General features: G+C 46.1%; 1 protein-coding gene and 1 pseudogene across 1 annotated transcript in view; both read right to left on the bottom strand.

The window, feature by feature from the left end:
• Positions 1–730: 730 nt before the first annotated feature.
• Positions 731–1,424, bottom strand: LOC100758421 (annotated as a pseudogene).
• Positions 1,425–3,105: 1,681 nt separating this feature from the next.
• The window catches only part of Tti1 (TELO2 interacting protein 1), a 51,840-nt gene continuing 27,982 nt past the window's right edge, over positions 3,106–26,963 (bottom strand). Inside the window, exons 3-8 of the mRNA XM_027421253.2 lie at positions 23,547–23,732; positions 19,767–19,915; positions 16,402–16,542; positions 14,111–14,315; positions 13,723–13,810; positions 3,106–3,614 (exon numbers count right to left, since the gene is read on the bottom strand). Coding sequence (XP_027277054.1) covers positions 3,428–3,614; positions 13,723–13,810; positions 14,111–14,315; positions 16,402–16,542; positions 19,767–19,915; positions 23,547–23,732 — 956 coding nt within the window. The 3' untranslated portion in view covers positions 3,106–3,427. The remainder of the gene's footprint in view (positions 3,615–13,722; positions 13,811–14,110; positions 14,316–16,401; positions 16,543–19,766; positions 19,916–23,546; positions 23,733–26,963) is intronic.

Genomic DNA, 26,963 nt, shown 5'->3' with positions numbered 1-26,963 from the left:
TGAGGAAAATCATTTCCACGCTGCTCGGGATGGAGCCCAAGGAGGCCTCATCAGAGGCCCCATTCATCTCACTTCGTACTTTTAAACTTTAAAACACGTATTTATGTGCCTCAAGTCGCTCGTGAACCACCGCATGTCAAACAGTTCTGGGCTGCTGGAAGAGGTACATGTCCTGGGACTTTCAGAAACAGTTTCATTGCCGGCCTCTCTCTTCCCGTTTCTTCCGTATGCTGCCGTGAGATGAATATTCCTAAAATGCTCTCAACACATCCTGTTCAAGAACCTTCCAAGACAACTGGGTTGATCCCGCCCAGGCTGGGACCCGAGGCTTGGCATTCAAAGCTCTCTGTAGGTGTGGCCTCAGCTTTGCCCCAAGCCCCGTACCCTCCCCCTTCCAGCAGGTTGTCACTGACAGGCTGCAAATGCGAGGTGATAAATGGCTGTCATTTTCCTCCTCCCCACCTGGGCATCTGCAGGCAGCTAAACACAGCTCTTCCTTTGGAGGGAAATGACTGCACCCCAGTTCCTTCTCTACATGGTAGGGTGAGCTGACCTGGAGATGTGCTTCCAGGCCTGTGTGAAGATATAGAACAGGGGTGGGGGAAAAAAGGAAAAGAAAAAAACAACTCATCTGCTTATTTTTATTAGACCTTTGAGCTAAAATGATTTTCCTAATTTCTTTTTGTTCTTAAATTTTATTTAGGAATTAATACAAAACATTCCAGACCAATGTGTCTTAATCTTCCTCCTCCTCTTCGTCCTGGTTTATCGGGAAGTAATGCAGCTCATAGCTTTCTTTGCTGTTGGCGACAACATGCAACCAGTCTGGGAGATTGTTCTTCAAATATTTTTTTTGGGTGAGATATCTCAAATTCCTTTTGGAGAAAGGCACTTCGGAAGTGATGATGGTCTTGCTTTTGCTCTGTTGGATGGTCACAACCCCTCTGCCAAGATTCCCAGCTTTCCGGTTCTCCTGGAGGAACTGCTTGAAATTGGCAGCATCCACGATTCCATCTTCTACAGGGTGGGTGCAGCCAAGGGTGAACCTCAAAACCCGTTTCCTTTTTTTTTTTGCCCCACTTAGCCACAAGCTTTTTCACGGGTACCATGGTGGCAGAGGAGGCAGCAAAGCCAGTTCCCTATTTTCTAAAAGAATGTATAGAGGCTGCAACAACAGGCTGCTTGGTAAAGTGCTTGCCTTGTAAGCACGAGGACCCGAGTTCAATCCCCATCACTGATGGGAAAGCCAGGTGTGGTGGTGCACACTCACTGTCCCAGAGCCAGCGGGGAGGAGCAGGTAGATCCCTGGGGCTCACTGTCCAGCCAGGCATGCTTACCAGGTGAGTCTCAGGCCAAGTGAGAGACCCTATTTAAAAACAAAATGGGTGGCTCCTATGGAAGGACACCCACAGTAGACCTCTGTCCTCTACACGCAACCATACATGTGTGTATGTGCACGTACACCTGCACACATTGTATTCCTTCCACACATATATGTAGTCACACTTCACACAAGTGCACACACACACACACACACACACACACACACACACACACACACACACACACACACACCTAAGTTAACATTTTAAAAGGGTATTTAAAAAAAAATCAAAGGAGAGCTGGGTGGTGGTAGCACACACCTTTAATCCCAGCTCTTGGGAGGCAGAGGCAGGCTGAAGTCTGTTAATTTGAGCCCAGCCTGGCCTACAGAGTGAGTTCAAGGACAGCCAGAGCTACACAGAGAAACCCTGTCTCAACTCCCCTCACCCGCAAAAAAAAAAAAAAAAAAAAAAAAAAAAAAAAAAAAAGTCAAAGGTGAAGAGTCCTTTGGCCTTACAAGCCCAAGGGCCTCACTGCCTGTCCCTTTTCTTGGGGTGGGGTGGGGGTTGAGACAGGGTTTCTCTGTGTAGCTTTGGAGGCTGTCCTGGAACTCGCTCCATAGAGCAGGCTGGCCTTGAACCCACCTGCCACTGCCTCCTGAGTGCTGGGATTAAACACATGCACTATCACAACTGGGCTACTGCCTGTCCCTTTACCTAGGTGGATTGCTGCCACCTATTGTAGGTGGCTGATGGCTGGTTAGGGGTAGGACAGCCAACAAACCCAAGAAGCAGGAGCTTTGGACTACACTGCCTCTGGCTGAAGGAGATGAATCTCCAAGAATGTGAAAGAAACCATGACCACCTGGAATGGCTGCAGGCGGCCATCTCTGACTGGATGGAGGTTACAGGAGAACGAAGGTCACACCAGGGAAACAGGAGTCCAAGGCTGGAGAAGGCAAGTGGTGTCTGCTGGCCTCTTGGTGCTCATGCTTGTGTGAGTCTTTTATCACTCCAATAGCACAGGTGCAGACACTGGCAGAGATGCCTATGCCTGCAAGCATAGACTTCCCCCTTCTGAGAAGTCCTCACATCCCCCAGGCCCTGGCTGGGACCTTTCTCCAGCCTTCATCTTCCAGTTTTCCTCTCTACAGAGTCTGAACAACCCCAGCAGGCTTCCCAAGCAGGTAGCCGCCAGCAGCCATCCAAGGCAAATGGCTACCAGCTATCTTCCCGGGCAAATACTTTCCCAGTTTAATGCACCCAGCATATTGCTTGTCTTCGTCTTGCAGTTCCAGCTGGAGTCCTGGTACTGGCACTCTTGAGCTAGTCTTTTGTCTAGATCCAACCTGCAGTTCATTTCAGTTCAAATGTGGGTCATGCTGAGGGCTCTTGCAAGTTGTCCTCTGATGAGTGACATGACCGACATGGTATACCCCACACCTCATAAAGAAATGTGAGGAAAAACCTCTCTCCTCTAAAAATTAAGAAATCAATCTCTCATTAAGCATTTTTTAAAAATATTTATTTATCTTATGAATATGAGTGTTTTGCTCACATGTCTGTCTGTGCACCATGTGCAAGTCCAGTGCCTGTGGATGTCAGAAGAGGGTGTTGGATCTCTTGGAACTGGAGTTATAGATAGACGGCTTTGAGCTACCAGTAAGTGCTGAGAATTAAACTTGGGCCTGGAGCACAGGGGTGTGTGTGTGTGTGTGTGTGTGTGTGTGGGCCTGGAGCACAGGTGTGTGTGTGTGTGTGTGTGTGTGTGTGTGTGTGTGTGTGTGTGTGTGTGTGTGTGTGTGTGTGTGTGTGTGTGTGTGTGTGTGTGTGTAACAACCTGTGAGGCAGAGGGGCTGTACAGATAGTGGGCTAAAGAGTTAAGTTCTTAGAGCAGCCAGACAATGTCATGTGAAAACATGAAGAGAGAAATATAAACAACAGTCAGCTACTTTCCTTCAATCCAATTTCTACACAGTTGTGTGATCGATCAATTTATACATTGACCGGCTGTCTAATCCACCTTCACCACGTCTCTGTGATGCTGCAACCACCTCCACCAGGGGTGGCTCAGCTCAACTTCTGTCTGGCAGGGACTGGCAGGGTCACTGTAGCTTCTGGAGCAGGTAGAGCACATTGGTGGCAAAAGGGTTCTGCTGCTCAGTGGCCGCCTGCAGCTGCACTGGGTGAAGGCTGGGGTGTGGGGCTGTGAACTGCTGCACGGGGCAGCACAGCTCATGCAGGACAAGCCAGGTAGAGTCGGGGTCTACTTTCATCAGGTGGAGGAAGACGCTGTGGAGAGAGGATTGCATGAGTAGGGGGGTAAGAGGTGAGGAGGAAGGAAGGAGGGCTACTGCTCATCCCAGAGGCTGTTTACTGGACTATGAGAAGGAATTGATCACAATATCAAGTCACTTCAAACAGCAGAGGGAACCCACTTTAGATCCTAAGACAGGACCATTAGCACAGTTTCAAAGCCTAACAGAAATAGAGGCAAACAGCTTCTGACCCACTGACACGGAGTAAAACAGTAATTAGTCCAAGGGGAGCAGTATTGACACAAAGAAGCTCTTCGGTGTAAAACTGGAGTCTGAAGGAATGATAGGCCTAGCCCGCATCACCAGCTATGCCTGGGGACCTGGGCAAGCCTCTTTTCTTCAAGGTCCTCATGTGCCCTTGGATGGCCCATTCTGGCCAGTACAAGGGCCTTAGAATATGTGCTCATTCAAGGCTTGCCAGGTCTGATGATGTCCCATACAAACACAACCTCAAGGGACAGGGCCACAGTGCTACCACGAATGAAATCCTTCACCTTGACCTAAACTTTGGGCTATTATCTGTTCAACTCCTGTTTTTGAACCACCAGTCACATGCCCAGGGCAACCAGACTGGACAGTCCCCTGTAAACCTCACACACTAGGCTGTTCAATGCCAGGGTAACTGGCCCTCCATATGCTGGCCCCATTAGCCCAATCACTCAATCAGCTGCTGGAGAGGCTGCTTTCCTACTGTCCAGGCTGTCTCCCATCTCTCCTTCTCTGGACTCCTGCACTTAGCTGTCTCACAGTAGCATGGACCGTGGCTGCTGGCTTTCCCTTGGCTCAGCACATTGAAAGCAGTCAGAGAACACCTGCTGACTACCAGGCTCTCACTGCCCGAGGACTGACTAATGACTTTGAGGGAGACTCCAGGGAGGGGTCCCTTACATTCTGGGAAGGATCTGGGAAAGGTCAGGAGGTCATCATCATGGAAGAACAGGAAGAGGGTGAACAAATGTATTATCCCTGTCATTAGCTATGGAGCCTTAGAAACTATACATGTGGTTTGGCCTCAGTTTCTCCACTGTATCATGTAGCCCAGGCTGAGTTCAAACTCACTATGTAGCCGAGGTTGGCCTTGAACTCCTGATTTTCCTGCCTCTACTTACCAAGTACTGGTGAGTTCCTTCAGTACAACCACACCTGTTTTTCAGTTTTCTTTTTACAGGGTTTTGCTAAAGTTTAAAAAACAGATCAGTCCCTACTAACTCCTGTAAAACTTTTTTTTTACATTTATTTTGTGTGTGTTCCTGGACAATGTGCATGCCACATGTGGGGGCAGGGGACAACTTGCAGGAATAGGCTCTTGATTTCCACCAGGTGGGTCCTGGGATGGAACTCAGGCCATCAGGCTCCATGGCAAGTGCCTTTATCATCTATCTCACCAGCCTCCAAGTATATTCTAAGTTTATTTTTGAAGTTAGCATACACAGTAATGGGTTTTAGTATACTTTTCACACAAAAATGTCATTACATGTTGTTCTTGACCACCTCCATGTGAACCCCCCCATTTACCAGCTAAAAATACCACCATCCCCCCCAATATTAGTGGATTCCACCACAGACTCAGCTAGTGGATTAAAATACTTGAAAACCAAATCCTATTTGTACTGAACACACACAAGCTTTTCCCTTGTCATCACCCCTGAACATGCTCAGGGTTTGACACAGTGTCAGGTGCTCACCATGTGCCTAGGTTGTGCAGATATGTGTCATTTCATAAAGGGACTTGGTACCTATGGGGCCTGGAATCAATTCCTCCTGGGTGCCAAGGAACAACTATACAGACAGGAACAATTACTTCATTCTTGCCAATTATTTCTAGAGTGTCAAATGGGAATAAAATGATTGTGAAATAAAACAACTTCTGGCTTTATTTTCATTAATCTGAAAAACCTGTACCATTGTGGGAGCTGGGCCTTACCCTATGAAGTCAGTTTTTCTTCCTTCCTTCCTTCCTTCCTTATGTGTGATAGACATATCCTGGGGGGAGGGAAACTGTGTTTGTGCGTGCGCGTGCGCACACCCCCCCGTGTGTGTGTGTGTGTTAGCTCAGAATAATCTTGTTTATAACCTACACAGTGGTTGCTGAAGAAGTGATTATACTATTCTAATTCATCGTTTCCACTTGACTGCAGAAAAGAGATGGGCCTGCGTGGGAGACAATTTTTGTTTAAAAACAAAAATATCTTTGATAATTAGAGTGGTGAGGGAAATGATAAAAAAACACATCAAAAAAAAAAAAAAAAACCACAAAAAACCAAAACCCTGGGAAGCACATTTCTGTTTACACGTGACACTGTTGACAGTTTCCCTTGGTGCCAAAGACTGTTAGAATGCAAATGATTTCATTGGATTCTTTTCCCTCTACTTCAAGAACTGGGACAATTTCTCAAGCTGCAGCTGCTCTTCCTTCAAGGAATATTTTTATCTGGGCAACAGTCAGCAGAAGGGTGCCCAGGCCCAGCTTAGCCACAGCTCTGCTCTGCTTACAGGCTCGGAGCATAGCAACACTCATTTCCTGAGACCCCTTCAGCAGGCTCAATGGGAGCTGCATTCCCCCTCTGTGATCTCCAAGTAAAATGCTAACAGGGAAGCAAAGAAAGCATGTGCAGAGTTCACTTGATTTTATTAAGCAGAGACAAACTCTTAGAAATCATTTTAGATGTCAGTGCTATGCTACCTAAAAGGGTAGATGCTCGAGCAAGCAAGTTACTCCTCCTGCCCCAGCTGCTGGAATTAAAGTATCCTGCCTCCAGAGCCTGCTTTCTCCTAAGGATGATCACAGGTGTCTAACCTCCCCACAAGACTGTTCTGAGGGGAGGAGACAAGAGAGGAAGGGTAGGGAAGCACTCTGAGTGTTTAATGAAAGCACCGCTCCAGAGACAGAAAGATATAGAGATACAGAGATGAGGAAGGGGGGAGGGAGGGAGAGAGAGACAGACACACAGAGAGAGAGGCAGAGAGAGGGAGACAGAGACAGAGACATGGGGATGGGGAATGATTACCACTACCTACTCCAGCAACATCACCTGCTACGGATAATGCTCAGTCTGAAAAGGGCAAAACATCTGTGTTTTGTCTCACTCAACTCCACAGTGCTTTGGTGGGGCCCAATTCTCAGCCACAGGGTTCTAATTTTGTCTGTTATTTCAGGGGCAGTGATATGTAGTGTATTTCACCTTCTGCATGCCATGAAGACAGGTGGCTAGCTGCGCTCTTGCTGGGTGGGAATCTGCTGAACCCTAAATACCAACAAATTCTTAACCTGGGCCCCATTGGCACTGCTGCTGGGAGCTGAGCCTGAGGCCTGGTAGGCTGGGTCTGAGGGCTCCAGAGGCCTGGCTTTGATTCCCAACTCTGGAGCACTTTGCTCAGGGCTACTTCCTGCCCAGCCTTTCTGCATAATAAGGCAAGCCCTCTACTTTGAATGACCAGGGCAACTGCCTGGAACACATCCCCAGTCTATCTCCAGACATGGCAGGGATAGTTGTTGAACATGCCAAATGGCCAGTTTCATCTTTTTTCAAATCCAAAGAGAACGTACACTATTTAACTTCTCAACAAAATCTCCTTTCTCCTTCCCCCAGGCCCAAATTGGTGGCTCTGAGGAGCACAGTTATCAAGAGATTACCTGGTCCCCAGAGCTCAGGAGGCACTCAACTGTGCCTCATGCTTCCACATGTCCTGAGGCAGGTGATTATCTCTCAATAACCTGTAGGGCTGTGTAGCTTAAATGATAACTTGACTTTAAAAAATTTAGAACTCGCCGTTAGGCAGTATCTAAGCAACCTCTGTTTCCATGGCAAAGAAGCCTGGTGTTTATACTGATTTTTCACTTAAAATGCGGTTTTATTGAATTTCACTTCATGCAGGCAGCCATTTCCCTGCACTTCAGCCCTATCTACAGTTGACGGGGATCAGTAAGTACCTAATAAACTCCAGAGGCCAAACCAATAGGAGAGCATTCCTTCAGGATCAGTGCTGGGCTGCTCCAATGAGCCAACTGGGGTGTGGTGGCAGAAAGTGTGCTAATGGAATCTAGCTAGCCGAATCTGGGCCTTATCTTTGTGGTTCAGACATCTATAAACGTCCAGCCAGCTCAGACACTGTGTTAGGTCTCTGAGATGCTACAAAAGTGGTTGATGAAGTCTATGGGTTCAGGGACCCATCTGCTGGGAAAGGCAGACATCACAGTGTAGTATGGATAGGCCATCCTGGAGGCCCTCTGTGGGTGTAGCCAGGGGAGGATTCCCAAGGAGTACGTATGGCCAGTCTGGCTTCCATGGGCACCACAGCTCTGTAGCATGATCACTGGATTTTCCTCCACCACCACCACCACCACCACCACCACTCCCTGCTTCCCAGCCAGGGGCAAAACCAAGAGAGAGCTGTGTGTTGCAGCAGCACAGTATGTCTTCACCACCTCTGTCTAGACAGCACCCACTCAAAGGCAGTTCTAGAAAACAGTAAGCCAATCAGAGTCCAGCATTGCCAAACAACGTGTAACTGAAGCACCAGGCTGGGTGACAGGCTATTCTTTCTCTGTCAATTACTTGCCCGAGGGATCTGATGTTCCTTGTCTCTTTCTGGATATAAAATGCTCTCAGGAGCTGTCAGGGCAAATGACAGAGGTAAAGAACACCTGGCTTTGTGATCTGTTTGTCTGGTTTTTGGGGGCATCTAAGGAAGTGGTTCTGGGGTATTTCCTTAGGAGCATGGCACACGCTCTTTGCACAGGGGCCTGAGCAAATGTGGCCTAAAGCACACCACTTACTGGGAAGCAAGCCTGCTCCCCTCTCCAGCAGAACAGCCTCCACACCTCTTTCTCCGGCCATCTCTACCTCCATTACTCCACGAACGCCAATACTGCAAATGAGGCTGTGTGCTGCCTTTTAAACAAATGGATGCCCAGAGTGTGGACTTGTCCCAGCCAGCCAGCAGTGGGGCTGTGTTTCCACACTCGGTAATTTACTCTAATGGGTCTTGGTTCATTGGTTAACCAGTATTTCAAGCCTGTCCTTTCTTGCTATTCAATTTAGCTATCTTCTTATGCACCGAGGCTGTTTTTTGTTTCTAAATGTTGGGAATGGGGGATTATGACTGGAAGCAACAATTTACTCTTCAAATACATGCTACCAATTACCTTTGCTGCTACACTTACTTGTTAGACCTAACTATATTTACCTGTTCAAAACCATTCATCCATCGATCACCTCCACCACGCACACTCAGACGCCTGTTAAAAATATTTAAATGCAGAGGACAGAACTTAAAACCATAAACACCAGTAGCAGAGTATGATGCTAACCATGTCCCTCAAGTATGGTAAATGCAGTAGAATGCTCCCATTGCTTCATGCATATTTAAAAGGATGTGACACAGAGAGGCCCAATCTGTTAGAGACAATTCAAAAGGAAGCCAGAACCTAGCAGGGTTTAAGTCCTGCTGGGTGGGTTTTAAATGCAGCCTATTCCATCTGGCTAGCTCTTCTGCCTCCAGGCTCCCAGGCTAAGGTCCCATGAGAGTGCTGCTTGCTACTGGCTTCAAAGTAGCCTCTTGTCTCAGCACTGGCTGGTATACTTGAGGCCATGTGCAGTGTTTCCTGCCCCTAAAAGATGACACTTTTGTGATGATCTACATGTCTTGCCCTCTCCTTCTCAAATGATTTTTCTGTGACCCATGCTTTGGCACTAAGCCAGCAGCTTCCATTGGTAGGTGCAGTAAGACGTGTCTCTTAGAAATGTATTTCTGGTGGGGTATAATGGTGCCTGCTTTTGATCTTGGGTTAGCAATCCCATGACACACTACAGCCTCAGGAAAATACTGGCAACACATGGTTTAAGTAGTATAAAGATCCCTGCCTTAATATCAGAAACCCAGTAACCCGCATTGTTTGTAATCTGCATGGCAGATGTCTCTTATCTCTGACACCACGAAATCACGCTTCTATGTGCACAGTGAACAGCTTCAGATCTGAGCATATTTTTAGAACAATGGGCCTTGAAAAGAAAAGCAGCATTGCCTGTCAAAAGATGGATAATAGGAAAGCTAACTACTTGGGTCTGGATTTGTTAACTATTAATCAAATGTCAAAAGGAAATATATGAGGAGTGCCCTCACTCCCATGCCAGGTGCACCCCAGGGGAAACAGCTTTGCATCCAGGCCTCAAGTGAGCTGCCCGCCCATTCAGGGGACGAGCTATTCATTTTGAGCTAGCTGAACTAGTGGATCACCTCAGTGGTTCCTGATCTGTTCAAACAGACAGGCCTGTGGGTGGCGTAGAGAGGAGTCAGGCTCTGGTGGGGATAAAATGAAGGAGCCTGTGTTAGTCTGTGTTGTCCAGGGTTTGAAGGCACCAGCTGGTTCTTTGATGAGCTAGGATCCTACTGCTAGAAAGAGAGCTGGGAAGTCAGTCAATAAAGAAACCTTCAAACCGGTTCCTGACTTCCCCACAAATAGAGATAGGGAGGGGTGCCCCAATTAACATGGAAAAAAAAAAACCAAAAAAAACCCCAAAAAAACCCTTTGACAAGAAAGCCCTGCTCAGATTCCAGTAACAAGATTTAGAAGGAAGGCTGCATCCAAGTGTATACACGTATGCCAACACATTTGGTTAGCGTATACACACATTCATTTCCTACATAAGTACATGCATATAGAAACACACATGGCAAGGGCAGAGGCCTCCTGTCTTCTTCTACTTTCAGTACCTGGATCAGTGCTTGGCACATAAAAACAACTCACCTGTACAGAGACCCTCTGAGACAGACATCATTACCATCCCCTCCTAGAGGGAGGAAATGAAAAGCACTAGATCCCATGCGGCCACATATCATAGGATATAGGACCTAAACCTAGGTTTGTCCAACTGGTGCTCCTTGCTCACACATGATGCCAGATGAAGGAAGATGTGTACTGTGTGACCTCAATACCCCCCACCCCCACCTCCGAGGCTAGCAGGAGATTGGCCCACTGAGTGAACATATTCAAAGGAAAACTGAAATTGGGATGGGGCTGCAAGAGGGGGTGGAGTTGCTCTCCTCTGGAATTCTTTTCAGGTATGAAATGGCAAAGCCCCGATGGTCAGAAGGGCACAGAACTGCATGCTAGGAGATATCCTGGAGGCTTCTGGGCCACTTGGAAATTTGAATCAGTTAAGCTTGCCTCTGCCTCCTGCTTATGTGGGGCAGGGTTGACCAAGGCTTACTCTAATTAACACCGCCTTCTTTTATAACCCTTGGTTTGTTGGCCACTCTTCCCATACCCTGAATATGATTTACTCATCTGTCATCCATTAAAGTTACTTAAACACATGGGATCTGAAGGAGCTTCCCCTCCCCCCAATAATCAGTTAACAGTGACACCTTGTGGTAATAAGCAGCAAGGTTATATCCTGCCCCCATCCCTCCCCCAAGCTGTAAGATTTATGCCCCCTCCTTACAAGGCACATTTGCCAGATAAAAGCATTAAACTGGAATGGCATCTCCACTCTTAGCATTTACAGCCTTGGTTATATCAACCACCCCCTGATCAATTTCCATTTCCAGAGTTTACAACCTGGATGTAAAAGCCTACCATGAAGGCTATATTTAATATGACAAATTAAAAAAGTACACAGAGACTAGGACATTCTTTGGAGCCAGGAAAAGCAAACAGGAAGAAGGAAAACTTAGCCATGATGTGGATGAAAGGAATGCTCACCAACTGCCAGGTTTTCCTGTATGCCACACCATGATGGCTCTGAGGCCTGCAGAGCACTGATGCCCTGGCTATGTGGCTCACCATCTTGTAGAAGGCAGGGGGCTCAACACCCCCCCTGCCCCCAGGACTCTCCAAGCTTCCTTCACCAGCTCTGTGGCAGGCAGAGGAGCAGGGTTGGGAGCTCCCCTGTTCTGAAGGGAGCTGGGCCATCTGTGGGCCCTTCTGACTTTCCCTGTTACTTTCGGAGCCTATGCTGAGGTTTGTTTTTTTATAAAACCTGCTACAAGCCTCTAAACTTAAGAGCTTTCCTGTCTCCCATGAGTGTGTGTTGTGTTACTCCAACAGCTATGTGGGAATACTCGGGGCAGAGGTGGAGGCAGTAGCTGCTACAGAGGCTTCTGCGGTGTCTCAGGTCAGGGTTACGTGACCTGACTATATTGGTACTTAAAATGGAAGAGGGACAGACAGTTTTCCAAGTGGGCAGATAATAACGGATGCAGGGGTTAAGGAAAGAGAACAAAGAACAAACAGGCTGGGCCTTGGCTCCCTACTCAGGACCACGTTGACTGCTTCAATGCAATCAAGTTCACCAGGGCCCTCACTCCACGAGGTGGCTCAGGACACCAGGCCTGCCTATTGTTTTGGGTGACTCCACCAGTTTAGAGAGCTCATTAATTTCTGAATCAAGATGCTAAATCAGCTCCTAATCAAGAACAACACTGATTCTCAACCCCCACCCCCTTCAAAATAAGTTTGCAGATGAGGTGTGGGTGAAACAATCAGCTTTGACTTCCTCTCCCTCCCACAAGGCAGATCCGGGTCATCTGACTCAGCCCCCAGGTGGAAAGGAAGGCACTGGAGCAAACAAAGGGAGCCACAGCCAAGTGGTCTGGCTGCATTTGCCTCCTCCAGCCACCTTGAACACCAAGATTCAGCAAGGTCCAGTTCTAGGCTTAATTACTTACTTTCAGTGGTAAATGAGAATTAGAAATGAAAAGATAAATGTATTGTGAGTATTAGCTTGATGGTTCTAAACTTGAAGGATGGAATGCAGTGAATGTTGGAAAAGTAGACCAGGATGGGAAGTGTGAAAATCAGATTTCTGTAACTCATAACAATTTATTCCAACATAAAGTCATTATGTCCTTGGTTGCACCTTAAGACACAGCACAACCAGCCATGGCTTGGCCCAGGGAGGACCACTTTCACCTTATGCTGGTTCTCTTCTAGCCACAGGAGTGCCTGAGGATAAGAAGCTCCTTAGGATGCACCCCTATGCTCCAGAGACCATGACTGATTTTGGGTCTAAGAGATTTGACGGGAAAGGGACAGAAGGAAACAAAGCTACCAAGGAAATCAAGAGCAAAGAATTGCAAAGACAATAAATCAACTCCAAAAGATATTCCCCTCACTTGTAGGGAATGCAAGGCTTATAAGGGAGCACACTGCTCTCCTCATTCCACAGTCAGAGCAGCCTTCCCAGCTCCTGGGGGGAATGAGGAGTCGACTGACTCCCACCCCAGCAAGGAAGATGAGGGCTAACTCCAGATACCTGGGGAGGAGGGGCTATGCCCACATGAAGTTGGAAGGCCAGGCAGCACTGGCAGCAGGTGTCCAGGGGTAGGCAACTACAGAGCACAGGCTGTTCCTAGCAGGCAGGAGTGCTGGGGAAAGGAGCCAGGGTACACTCTGGGTCTCAAGTTAAGGATGCTGCTGTGCTCAGTTTCGGCTTATGAGAAAAAATCACTTAGCCCTTGTGGAACTGAAATAGCTTGTGATAGAGGCACAGCTATTTTCTAACAGGCATGGCCAAAACCCTGGGAAATTAGGCTCATGTAATTACGGATTCCAAAGGTCTATCAAGTTGCTCTTTGGGTCAGCTTACTGGCAGAAGCAGCTGAGTGCTATGAACACTAGAAACAGGCACACATCCACCTGCACTGCACCCAGCTCTGCACAGAATCTTCTTCCACTTATGACTCTCTCTTGTTACTCATGGCACACTTGGTGCTTCCCTTTGGCTTTGCTATGGAGGGAGCAAAGGCATAGAAAGGTGCTGGATCACTGACCACAAGGAACAGAGTAGAGGTGGAAACCTTCCAGCCAGGAGGGCTTGGGTTCCCTCCAGCATCCAGCCTTTCTGCTTTGTGCCCCTCTGGAATTGTTGCTGACACTGCAGCACAGGAAAAGGTCACGTGCAAAGAGAAAGCACCTAGTCAAAATACCGTCTTTGGAGTTGGCACAGCTAAAGAAATCATCTTAACCTGGCAAGGAGAGAGAAAAGAGAGCAGAGATTGCCTCAACTCTGCTCTCCATTAGCAAATCATCTATAATTTAGAACAAACGTAAAGAGATGCGGGTGATGAAGCAGACGTACCTCCTGGCAGCCTCTTGTAATTTCACGGGCTGTTTGGTGCTGAGGTAAATCAAGCAGGCATCAGCCACTTTATTCAGGTCACCCTCACCTGCAGGGCAGAAAAACAAAACAAGCCCCAGGCCCTCAGACTGCATTCAGGACAAGCAATAACCAATCACTGTCTGGGGACCTAAGATAAGCCATGCAAGGCTCCCTGAGCTCTTTACTTTGTCCAGCAAGACCAGGAATACCCTAAGGTAAAAGGACAGATTGGGGGCCAATGTAGACTGAAAGAGGTGTGTAAGAAGGGAGATGAGGACACACATGCTGTTAGGCAGAGGAAACAAATCAGAGTCACTGAGTCATGAGCAGGCTTTGTGGCCAGGAGACCCATGTGGTTGGTACTTACCTAAGTCCAGACTCTCACACAGGGGACCCAGGCCCTGCAAGACAGCCAGCTGCAGCTTGAAGGCCAGTGTGTGAGAATAAACTGGTCCAGCCCGGGCACTGATGGGGGCCTGGGAGGTTAAGGAGCTGGCCAATTTTGGCAGGACATCTTTGCAGAACCGGCTCCGGAGAAAATCACCACATCTGCTTCCAAGTGTCTGTAAAACCTGCAGAAACAGTCCCCAGCCTGGTGACTGCCCATTGCTAAACAGCAAGAAGGCTGGGACATACTTGCTAATTCAATTCTATCTAGGGCTCTACTTAGGAAAAAAAAATGGAATTATTACTGTTAATTCCTTTCCCATGGTTTGTGATTCTGACAGTTATGAATTCAGAGGTCTCTGGTTCCAAGGGTGGATGCCTCTATCCATAAATACAGATTACATGGAGAGTAATTCAGAGGGAGCTTGAGTTGGAGGAATAATATGATTAATACCTTGATTTCCTTTCCTTTTTTGGGGGAAAGAGAGAGAGAGAGAGAGAGGGAGGCGGGAGGGAGGGAGGGAGGGAGACAGAGAACTTAAAGCAGTTCACATAGATCATCTCTGAATCTTCCTAGCATCTCTTTTTTTTTTTTAAATAATTTATTTTATGTACACTGGCATTTTTACCTGCATACATGTCTGTTTGAGGGTATCAGATCTTGGAATTATAGACAGTTGTGAGCTGCCATGTGGGTGCTGGGAATTGAACCATGGTCCTCTGGAAGAACAGTCAGTGCCTTTAACCACTGAGCCATCTCTCCAGCCCCCCTAACATCTCTTGAGAAGACTTTTAACTCTGGCTAGCTGAGCAAACACAACTCTGAGGCTCAGCAGCTGCCATGTACGGGCATCGGGAAGATGGTGATCAGGCTAAGCCAAGGCTGGTCCCCGAGGCTGGAGCCATCTCTGCGTTCCGTCTGTTTGGCTGCATAATCTCTCATGTACATCACCCTTTTTCTATCTTTCACAACAGGCAGTCTCTTTGCATGTGTCATTTAAACTTTCTGTAGCAGAACATATTGAAATGTTTTGCCCCACTGCACAAAACTGAGTGAACAGGAGCACAGGAATTTCTTTAAGAATCAGGAAGCAAGACATAATGGTCACACGGTGTCTGTCCCCTCTGCAGAGTGAGGTTCTCATCTCAGGGGCCCTTAGCTGTATCACATGACTTCAGGTAAAACACTATTAATGTGTCTGCCTGTGGAAGAAGCAGCCTTGCTAGCCGTGCACACATCTTAGTATGTTTTCATTTTTTTCTACACTGGCTAGCTGTCATTTCAAATAACCTATTAATTTTCATAAAGGCAAACAGTACATCTGAATAAGATTTAGTAATATCGCCTTCCCTCTCTGCCTCCCCTAGGTTCTTTCCTTTCTATACACATACCTTCTCTCTCTCTCCTTTCATCTTAACACACACAGACACACAGACACACACACACACACACAGACACACACCATTTCATGCACTTTGCTTTGGAATTAACATTAACAATTATGCCCTTCAAATAAGCTGGTATTCTGGCTTAGTATCTACTGGAGAATCTTACAGGAAACCAGACTACTTCTGCCAGGCATACTGCCTGCATCTCCAGCTCCCATCTGCCACCCCTCCACATCTTTTCCCTCTACTGCATCTTGTTCATCCACTTCTAATTTATGCTGCCTTGCATAGCAAACGTATCTCTGTACGATGCTGTTAAGTGCTTTTTAGAACAAGGAAGGATATAAATAAATAAATGAAAATTCATGTGCTAATATAAGCCAAACTAACCAGGGGGAATGACACTCTACAGGAATGTAGCTTTCCAAAGGCCTTCACCAGAATTCTATTTCATCCTTGAAAAAACTGTACCAAAATCTCCCCTGAAAATGGGTGAATGTGGGCTTGGGCTGGGCAGAAGTGGACCGTCACCTGGACTCTCACCTGGTTCACTGAGCATGAGTCTGACCTGGGTTCTATCCCTTACTAGCTGTAGAGTTCCAAGGTATGTTATTATCTCTGAACCCGTTTCCTTCATGGCCAAAACCCAGGTTACTATGACATGAACTTCCATGTAGACAATGCTGAGCTTACTGCCTGGCACACAAGAGATGCTCAGTGAATACTGGTGGCCTTTGCTTTATGAGCTCACTCAGCTTTAAATTATAAAGAAAGTGTCATTTAGTCTTTTCTGTGCTTTTCTTGTTTTTCTTTACGTTTTTCGAGGTCTGTGCCAGAGGTCAGATAAAGGGAAGTGATACAGAAGACTCAGGGTCACAATACCTTGAAGGCTCTGAGCACTGCCAGGGGGTCATCACTTGTGAGTCGGTGCACGAGTGAAGGCCAGGCCCGATGAGCCAGTGGGAGGAGCTGGTTCTTGTGGAACTGCAGAACCACTACACACAAACCGAGCACATCCAAGATCTGAAAGAAAGGACAGGATTTCAACAGGCAGTAGGGGCTTAAAATCAGATGCCTGGTACCAAGTAAGTCCCTGTTCAACAGAGTGAGCCTGAGAAATGCATTAAGATAGTAATAGAGACTTGATACATCATTTGGTTCCCAAATAACATGAATCTAATTTCCTGGAGATTTGACCATTCCTGTTGACCTCAGTCCAGGCCAGAGTATTAGGGGCACACCAATACACAAAGACAAAGTATATACATTTCCTTGCCTTTATAGAGTTTAGGGTCAGCTGGAAAAGACCTTAGTTACCATTCAATAGAGAAAAAAATTAGCTACTGTGCCAAGAAAGACCGTAAAGTATGTAATATAAAGAAATGAAGAGAAATCTCTAAAGCAGACTTGGGATGGTGTCTCTGAGGAATGGTTTCTAAATGGAGACACAAATGATGAGTAAGCACTAGTTCAGTGCACAGTGAGGGTCCCTATAGCTTCATCACAGCAAAGAAGACCCTGGCACTGGATTGACCTTAGTGGTAGAGTGCTTGCCAAGCATATGCAATGTCTTGGGTTCCATCCCTAGCATCAAAAAACCCAAACCAAACCAAAACTAAAAAGCCCCAGAGCTTGCCCTGCTTAAGAAATGAGAGCAGCCAAAATAGAAGAGTGAGATGGAGCTGGACCATAAAAGGTCATGTTAAGAACCTTTCATTTTGTGTTAAATATACTGGGGCATTTCCAAGTGTTTTAGCAGGGAAATGACATGACATATCCATGTTTTCTGAAGGTCATCCTAGTTGCTGAGTGAAGAAGGCACATGAAGGGGGTTGGGAAGAAGTGATGAGGCCCTTAGGAGCCCATAGCAAAGAGACGTGTGATCACATGATTTTGGCAGAACCATGAAAAGGATCTGAACCTGTTCTGGAAAGGATTTGAACCCTGCTTGACTTCAGCAGGACTGTGTGACTTCAGTGGAGCTGCTCAGTCAGGCATAGGAAATGAGTAGCAGTGCCACTGAAGCAGGAAGGATTAGACTGAGAAGTTGGCGCTATCAGGAGAAGCAGACAGGAGGCTGAGGGCCAGCCAATCTTACCAGAGAGGTTTGGGTTAGCCTAGATGCCCACTGACCTTTTAGTCAACTACTGAACGCCAACAGCTGGCATCAACTGTAGGTAGTGGTCAGTACAGCAGCCTACACAGGCTTTGCAAGGATGGGTGCCCCCAAAGACCGCACAGGGTATGTGCCCTTGAGTCAGAAAGATAAGAGTGAAGCTGGCCAATGGAGTCTTACTAGGAGCCTTGTACAACCACCTGACTGCACCCCAAACACATAGAATAGAGGACGCCACACCTCCGGAGGAAACAGTCAGCGGGTGGAAAAGAAAGCTTAGTGGGACAGAAGAGAGCATGAGTGCATGGCTTTGGTGCTACTGTTTGGACAAGCTTCACCTTATTTCATGGATTAAAAAAATGTCTATTTTCCCCCCTCTTCCTGAAAAGTTCTCTTTGCCTTTGCACTCTTTGTACAACCACATCTTCAACCTTTAGAAATGTTGCCGCCTCAGAGTCCTGCTTAGATGGCTAGTTGGATTCAGAAGCAAGCTCTGTTTCATGGATGAATTACCCTTCTTTATCATGGTGCCTGTTCATTATCTTGCTAGAACCTCCTAAACTTGATTATGTGTGTATTGCCCCCTCCTCACAACAGATAGAAAGCTCAGACAGACAGGGCTCACATCTGTACCACTGTCTTCTGCATGCCCAGCATAAGGGCTCAATGAGGGAGGGAATGAATGAGTGTGTACAGCATACGTCAGTCTCTCGTATCTTCATATGAACAATCCTGTGAGGGTGACATCCTTGTCTCCATTTTCATCATGCTGATGTGAAGGTTTAAAGCTGTGAATTAACTTACTCCAGGTCATATGGCTAGTAAAGAGCAGAGGCATCACCTTAACTCAGCTACGTGGGTCCTACACTGACAGGCTTCTAAAAGATTCATTGATTATTACTGTTTGTATGAAGTATCTGTGTGTGCATCTGTGCAACAAGTATGTGTGCCACAGCATTAATGCAGAGGTCCTGGGAGTTGGTTCTCATGTGTGGCAAGCAGTTTCACCTGTTGGGCCATCTTGCTAGTCCAACAGACACTTTTTCTTTTAAAGACAAGGTTCCACTGTGTAGCTTTGGCTGTCCTGGAACTCATGTAGATCCGCCTGCCTCTGCCTCCCGAGTGCTGGGATTAAAGGTGTTTACTACCATGCCCGACAACAACTGACAACTGCAGTCTTAAAAACTGCAGTGTGAAGCCAGGCATTGGTGGAGCACGCCTTTAATCCCAGCACTCGGGAGGTAGAGGCAGGCGGATCTCTGCGAGTTCAAGGCCAGCCTGGTCTCCAGAGCGAGTGCCAGGATAGGCTCCAAAGCTATACTGAGAAACCCTGTCTCTAAAAACAAAAAACAAAAACCCAAAACAAAACAACAAAAAACCCCCTGCAGTGTGTATATAGCTGCCACAAAGATGAAGAGCATTCAGAAAGCTGCCAAATAGTGACTAGGCAGTAAAACTGAACTGGAATGTGTAATGGGAAGATGTCTCAGGAAGACTGAAAAAGCTCCATAACAGACCCTGACACTGGGGATAACTTGCAGATCAGGGTTCCCATCCTTTAACAAGGCTACTGATGCAGAGCAATTTAGGCAATTGTTCTCCCTCTTGCTTGAAATATAGAGAAGTGATGCTTTTCTTTGGCTTAAGAACTTTTTTGGAGTGATTATGAGATTTCACCCTCCCCATGGTCCTTTTACTGAGTGACTCGTGGGGCTCAGTCCTTGGGATGGGGCTTATCCGGGAACTGCTCACACATGAGGAAGTCAAATTATAGAAAGTGTTAGTTTTTCTCTATGATGAAAATGGAAACAGAAACAAAGATAAGCAAGCGCTCAGAAAAACAACCACCTTAAAGTACTAAAAGCTGCATACTGCATTCAGTCAGCACAGTAATGATAGCCTTTCAAAGCAGATGGTATTCCCTGCCTTCGAGACTCAGCTCCCTCTTTGAATCGGGGCTTACACAGAAAGATGTTAAAACTGTTGCCCTACAGAAAGACTCCTCTTGATGCTTCTTTCTCATGGACATCAGACATGGACCAGGAGATGAGGCAATGTGCTTGCTCATCCAGCTACCAGTGACCACAACACATCTCAGAGCCTGATGCTCTATGAAGGGCTGCACACTGACCTTCAGGCGGATTTTCAGATTCTTATCTGATGCTAAGTGGATGCAGCGCTCCATCACATCCTTGGCTATCTGGATGTGCACTGGCAGTGGTGGCTCCACATCTGGAAGGGTGTCGTTCTCGTCCACTTTGGGGGTGGATGACTGCTCTTCTGAAAGAACAGAATTAGTGACAATGATTTAGAAAAATCCAGCGTGCCTACTAGCTTCAGACCCTAGAATAGGACTGTGGTGGTTTGAAAGAAAATGACCCCCATAGGCTTACAGGGAGGGGGATATTAGGGGACGTGGCCTTGTTGGAGTAGGTGTAGTCTTATTAGAGGAGGTGTGTCACTAGGGGCAGGCTTTGAGATTAAAGATGCTCAAACCAAGCCCAGTGTGATTCTCTCTTTCTGTCAATACAGATATACAACTCTCAGCTCCTTGTCTGCCTGTGTGCTGTCATGCTTCTTGTCATGATGATAATGGACTAACCTCTGAACTCAAGCCATTACCAACTAAATGTTCTCCTTTATAAGAGCTGCTGTGGTCCTGGCGTCTCTTCACAGCAACAGAACCCTAAGACAAGGACTTAGAGAAAAACGTATAGTGGTATATTGTAAGGACTTTAGGCCAAACTGCACAAATCAAAAAGTTCACCAGGAAGCTGGGCACTGGTGGCGCACGCCTTTAATTCCAGGACTCGGGAGGCAGAGACAGGCAGATCTCTGTGAGTTCAAGGCCAGCCTGGTCTACAGAGCAAGTGCCAGGATAGGCTCCAAAGCTACACAGAGAAACCCTGTCTTGAAAAACCAAAAAAGAAAAAAAAAAAAAAAAAAGAGGTTCACCAGGAGTGGTGGTGTGCGCCTTTAATCCTAGAGCCCAGAGGCGGGTGGATATCAGAGTCTGAGGTCAGCCAAGGCTACACAGTGAGTAGCACCCCACTTCCCTTCCTGCCCTGTCCCCCAACATTTACAGATGCAGCAAGGCATGGGAGGAAGAATAACAATGTATTGGGAGGGGTAGGTCATGAGTTAATAGATGACTTAAAACTTCTTTAGGGAACAGTTCTAATTTGGAGCCCCAGGCTGGGCAGTACCCTGGGTGGCCTTTTCTCTGTTCTCTCTTTTTTCCTTTCTTTTTGATTTATCCTTTGACCATAGAGGGCCAAAGTTTATCATCTCTACTAGCTTGTAAGATGTTTGGATGGCCAACAACAAGAACTTATTTATCTTTGTTTGAGAGCTGACATTATAGGACAATGCACAGATGTAGGGCTTGGACCAGGGAGACTCCCCAACCTGTTAATCCTTCCTTCCACTGTACATTATCTTACCTGCACCAAAGGGGTAGAGCGTATCATCTGCTGCTAGGAGACTGAGTGAGGAAGACACACAGTCTTATCATCTCTCTCTGCCTAGTAATTACTGCTTGAGAAGTAGAGGACCCTGTTCCACTGTCCCCTCAGCAGCTGTGAGTGAGCATTTCCACTGAGCTGGGCATTGTTCACTTCACTTTTTCTGGGTTCAGATTCCTCTGCTGGAAAATCTTAGCCTTATAATAGAGGCTGTACTAGTCTCTACTAGATGTTGCGAAGATGAAGGGAGATGCATTTGCAGAATGCTTGGCTTCCTCAGAGAAAGGGACCTTGGATGTACAGGTGCCTTTATGTGGTTAAATAGAACATTCATGCCAAACTTATAAAGACAAACCATCTTACAAAGTAAAGGAAGTCAAACACCCATAAAGAGCAACACGGCTACACTGCTTCTCCTGAGAGGAGGGTCTGTTATTTGAATTTGCCCAGTGCGGAGTGCTATTTCTTGGATGTGAGCTTCTGGTTTTGGAGGAAGATTTGATTCATTCCTCTTAATCCCAGCAATTATCCACTAGAACCAGATCTTTGTGTTTGTATATATCCATGTGGGTGCGTGTGTGAGTGTGTGTGAGTGTGTGTGAGTGTGTGTGTGTGTGTGTGTGTGTGTCTGTGTGTGTGTGTGTGTGTGTGTGTGTGTGCGCATGCCTGTGCATGTAAAGGCTAGAAGTCAAACTTGTGTTTCGTTCCTCAAGTTATCCACCTTGTTTTTTGAAACATGGTTTCTCATTTGGTCTGGGGCTCACTGAGTAGGCTAGGCGATCTGGCCAGAGAGCTTGGGGACCTGCCTATCTTCACAACATGAGTATTGGAATTACAAGCCCATGCTACCACACCAAGTTTTTTTTTTTTTTTCCGAGACAAGGTTTCTCTATGTAGCTTTGGAGCCTATCCTGGCACTCGTTCTGGAGACCAGGCTGGCCTCGAACTCACAGAGATCCGCCTGCCTCTGTCTCCCAAGTGCCAGGATTAAAGGCATGCACCACCAACGCCTGGCTCACACCAAGCTTCTTATGTGACTTCTGAGGACCAAACTTGAGTCCTTATACTTGCACAGCAAGCACTTTAGTCACTGAATTACATCAGCAGAACCAGAATGGCCACCTTGATTATGAAAGGCCAAGTCACCTCTTTCTCCAGAGGTACAGGTTTGGGTGGAGTGTGGTTCCCAGGAGAGTTTGGCTGGCTCAGCAGAGAAACAGAAGACAAAGCCTGACACATTATAACCAGAGTGCTGGCTGTGGGAACCATACCAGCTCAACTCTGCAAGAGACTCTGTTTGGACCTCCACTGCTTGCCACTGCTCAGAAGGAATTTGTTGCATTCACTGCAGCGAGCTATACTTTCCTGTTATCCTGGACACGTTGGCTCCAGCTCACCAGAATGAGAGCACAGATGGGAAAAATGAAAAAGAAAAAAGAAATCTGCTCACTTCCAACCTAACAAACTAATTTGGGACTCAGTTCGATTTAGGATAGTTCTGGGACCACCAAGCTCATTATGACTTGGCATTTTATATTTGCAGAGGCGATTCTAATAATTTATTAATCCTTCCATGACCTAAAGCTCCAGATTGAGTTTGTGAATAAAACAAGAGGCCAGAGCTGCTACTGGCTTGAACTCTCTTTTTCCTCTATCATATAAATAGGTAAGAAAAACACTGCAATCATTCTCTACCAATAAAGAATAGATGAAGCCCATGAATAAACAATGGGCCTAAGGAAGAAAAAATGCTAAGAAGAAGCATAAATAAATATGTCCAATTTGGGTATTAACCAAAGACATACAAAATAAAACAATGAGCCATTTTTAACTTGTTAAAACTGGAAAAAATGAAACAGGTAATCACCATTATTGGGAAGGTGCAGGTTGATATGACTGTCTGGGAGGCAATCTGGTCAGCATTAGCTGATGCTCATATCTTGGACTGAGGAATCCTACTTGTGAGAATTTATAAAGATCACACACAGAATCATTCCTTGCCACACTATCTATCACAGCAAGACGGAGGCAGCCTCAACTTCACATGGGGAATAGACACTTGGTAGCTGCCCCTCCAACAATGAGTCTGAAAACTGTCCTTTATAACTAGACACAGAAAGGATGTGGTACATTTAGGCTCTGGAGCAGGAGGCACTAGGTATAGCACAATGGTAGTGAGTCCTAGTACAAACCTCACCAGCACAAAAACAAAAACTATGGCTGCAACCATGTAAAATCAGTTTTTTTTTAAAAAATAAAAGGAATGGGGAAAGTACACACACACACACACACCACACACACACACACACACACACACACACACACACACACACACAGCTCTGAGCACAGTGAGGTTTGGGGCAACTTTTACACTTTCTGGAATGAATTCTGTTTTCACAAAGCTCTCTTTCAAAAAGAAGAAACTAGTGAAAACAAATAGCAATTACCTTCTTCAGTTTCAAGGTCAGAAACATTCCCCTCTGCCACATCCTTCTCTTTGAGATAGCTCAGCACAAACTGCTCGATGTCCTCGGCTGTGGTGCTAGCCTCGCAGGCTGCTGGTGTTTGCCTTCCCTCTTCTAAATCGCTCTGCTGGAGCTGCCCAGTAGAATCTGCATCTGGGAACCAGTGGACTGTAAGAAAAGGTTATTGTGACTCTGGTGATCAGTGACAGGCACCAGCACTTTATAAGTAGAACAAGCTCTTTGGCAAGGCTGGCACAGCCCTCCAAACCATGCAGACACTCACTGCCTGTGCCCTCTAGTCAGTTGCCTGATAACTTGCCATCTTCCAGTGGTTCCAGTATGTGAGGCATTTTCTTGCCTCAGAACTCTTACATATACTGTTCTTGAATGTCCAGAATACTTTTCTTTTTACATCTGGCCCATTACAAATTCCTGCACATTTCAGAACAATCAGAACTTTCCCAGTAAAGTCACCTGTTACAGACAATGCTCTTTCCGTTGTATTTTGTAACTGTATCTATTTTGTGTGTACTGTTTGGTATGTGATCCTCACCATGGCACTCTTGACTCTAATATGCCACAGCACAGGGTGGGAACTCAAAACATAGCAGGTGAGGCAACTCTGAAGAACTATGAGAAGGGACAGTCTTACACCAGACTCTCAACAGAAAAGGCTCCAGTGCCCCTGACTTGTCACCACAGGAAAAGCTTAAACCACACCAGTGGTTTTCAACTGTGCCCTGAGGGGCCTTAGGCCTCTGTAGCACTCACACAGGGGAAACCAGGGCAGGGTGAATGTGGACCATCTACCAGGGTCTAAATTCCTTATTCAACTACTGCAGTTCTAATTTCAACCATTCTTGGATATTGAGACCCTTCAAAGTCCTTAATTCAAAAGGTGCTGAATACTTAAAGAATAAAGCAATAATATCCCCAATCCCACAGCCTCTGGTCGGTCCAGTGCCCTCCCTCCCTTCTGCCTACAGCAGGAAAAAGATGTCATTTTTAGCACCTGCTAATCTCCTTTTCCTTAAAGAACAACTGACTGCCCAGAGCCAGAATGGCAGAAAGGAGGTGACAAGTTCAGGCACGGCGAGTATCAAGCAGCAAATGCTTGAGATGAGAGTTTCCTGGCCACTATCTGGAGGCTCTTACATGTGGAGTTAAGCATCCTTTTTAACAGAGATCTGCCTGCCTCTTCCTCCTAAGTACTAGGAGTAAAGGCATGTGCTCCATGCATAGCCAAGTGTGCCATTTCTTCAGCGCATCATTTCCAGGTATATATTAGGCTCTAGGTACATTCTAAGGTGCTGGTCCCCAAATGGGTAAATCCTAGCCCCAGCATTCTCACTGCTGGGAGTCCACTGAAGATTATTTCTATATTCAAAGCCAATGTTAGATTGGAAAATGTCTTTGTTCACAAATGGATTTTAAAAGTATGAAAAGAAGCTCAACCTCATTCTTAGTGCAAATTACAACTATAATAAGGTGCAATTTTTCTCCTATTGGATTAGCAAAGATCAAAGGTTCAGTAATAAGACAGTATGGGTGAGGGTGTGGCAAAATTGGCACTTTTACATTGCTGATGGAGCTTAAATTGGTACAACCACTTAGGAGAGCAATTTGATACTCTCAATCAAAAATTTAACTATAAAACTCTTTGAACAAGCATTTCTTTTAGGAATTTATGCTACTGATATATTGAAGGCAAAAGATAGTGCAACAATTTTTAAGTGGTTTTTTTTTTTTTGTGGTGGTGGCAAAGGATGAGAAAAGGACAAAATGGCAAGCAAGAAGGGTCTGGTTAAAATCAGTGCCACGACACAGTGGGATATAATGCTGTGGTAAGAACACAACACCCCCAGTGCGTAGTCTGACAGGAAGACTTCCTGATTTTTCCTTGTTATCAACAATTGTTCAATCAGTGCCTGGTGGTTCTGCCCTCCGTGGGCACCTGCTGCTTTTTGGTCAATGCATATGAAACGTGCATGTTCGGTTAACTTAGTGCCCTAAAACATGTACCTGGTTCTTTCAAGACTTTTCAGAAGTCCTTGAAAGCAAACCTCCATTCTCATCTTAAAGAAAGACCATCTATTAGGCAATCTGATGAAAAACAGAAATGCCAGCTTCAAGTGGAGCTTTGGTTTGTAAGTGACTACTGAGTTCATTACTTATTGTTCAAAATGCAATTATATATTGGGTTGTTTCAAAACTTATGAAAAATCTGTTTCCAATTTTGCTTTACTCTCCCCAACCCCATGTTTTAGTCAGTCTTAACCATCCTTACTTTTCTTTCTACAATAGAGACCCTACTCCTCTACTTTAGTTTTCAAAAGTGCTACACAGGATGTATGTCTTTCCTCCTTCAAATGCCCAAAGACATCAGAAATGTAAGAAAATTCAATTTCCAAAATCCAAATTCAGCTATCTCATAAAAAGATGCACTTTCTACACTTTGAATTTTTTTTATGTGTATGAGTATTTTGTTTGTATATAGTGTCTGTGTACCATGTGTGTACCTGGTGCCTGCATTAGTCAGAGAAGAGCATCGGATACCCTGGGACTGGAGTTACAGATATTTGTGACCCACCATGTGGGTGCTGGGAATTGGACCTGGGCATCCTGCAAGAGTAACAAGTGTTCTTAACCATTGAGCCATCTTTCTAACTCCCTAGGCCTTTTTGTAAAATGTTTAAAATTCCAAGCTGAAATATAATCTAGTTCCCCAGTGTAGCAGAGGTGGGACATCTGGCCACAGAAGCTGGCCCTGATCTGCAATGTCTAAGCAGTTAGCTATCTTGGTAGGAGGTCCAGGTCAGGCCAGGCCTGGGTGGGTTTTGTTCACAGCTGCTTTGCCAGTGACTATTAGCCACGGATAGGTGTTATGGTTAGGATCTGAAATGCCCACCAAAGGCCATTTCCATTTGAAGTAATCAAGAAGGGTGTATCTTGTTACCTGCCCTCCTTTTCTCCCTGCCTCTGTGCCCTGACTGCTATGACATAGAAAGCTTTTCTACTTCCCGTGGCCTAGTGGCCTAAATGCCCCTAACGATCTGTCCTATTTCCTATTTAACTCTGTTTTACAACATTTTCTCTAAACACTTCATTCCCGTTGTGCCCTTGGGGTATTCACACCACCGTTCCTCCTGCCAACAGGGCACTTAAGAGTCATACAAGCAGTGCCCCAGCCCTGTCCGCCTGGCAGCCTCCTCTCCCTTCCCGTCTCAGCCTTAGTTGAATTTCCCAGAGAGATCTTCCCTGACAGTGCAACTTAGAGTAGCCTACCCCTGTTCCTCCCTAGCATGAAGGTTTCATTTCCTTCAAAGAGCTTATCAGAGGCTCCCTCAGCTTGCTTACTGCTTTCCTTACTTGTTTGTCATTTCTCTCTTAGTGGCAGGA

This window comes from Cricetulus griseus, chromosome 6 (assembly GCF_003668045.3).
Source record: "Cricetulus griseus strain 17A/GY chromosome 6, alternate assembly CriGri-PICRH-1.0, whole genome shotgun sequence".
NCBI lineage: Eukaryota > Metazoa > Chordata > Mammalia > Rodentia > Cricetidae > Cricetulus > Cricetulus griseus.
The sequence above is the reverse complement of the archived record's forward strand: the minus strand, read 5'-3'. Positions and strand labels throughout refer to the sequence as shown.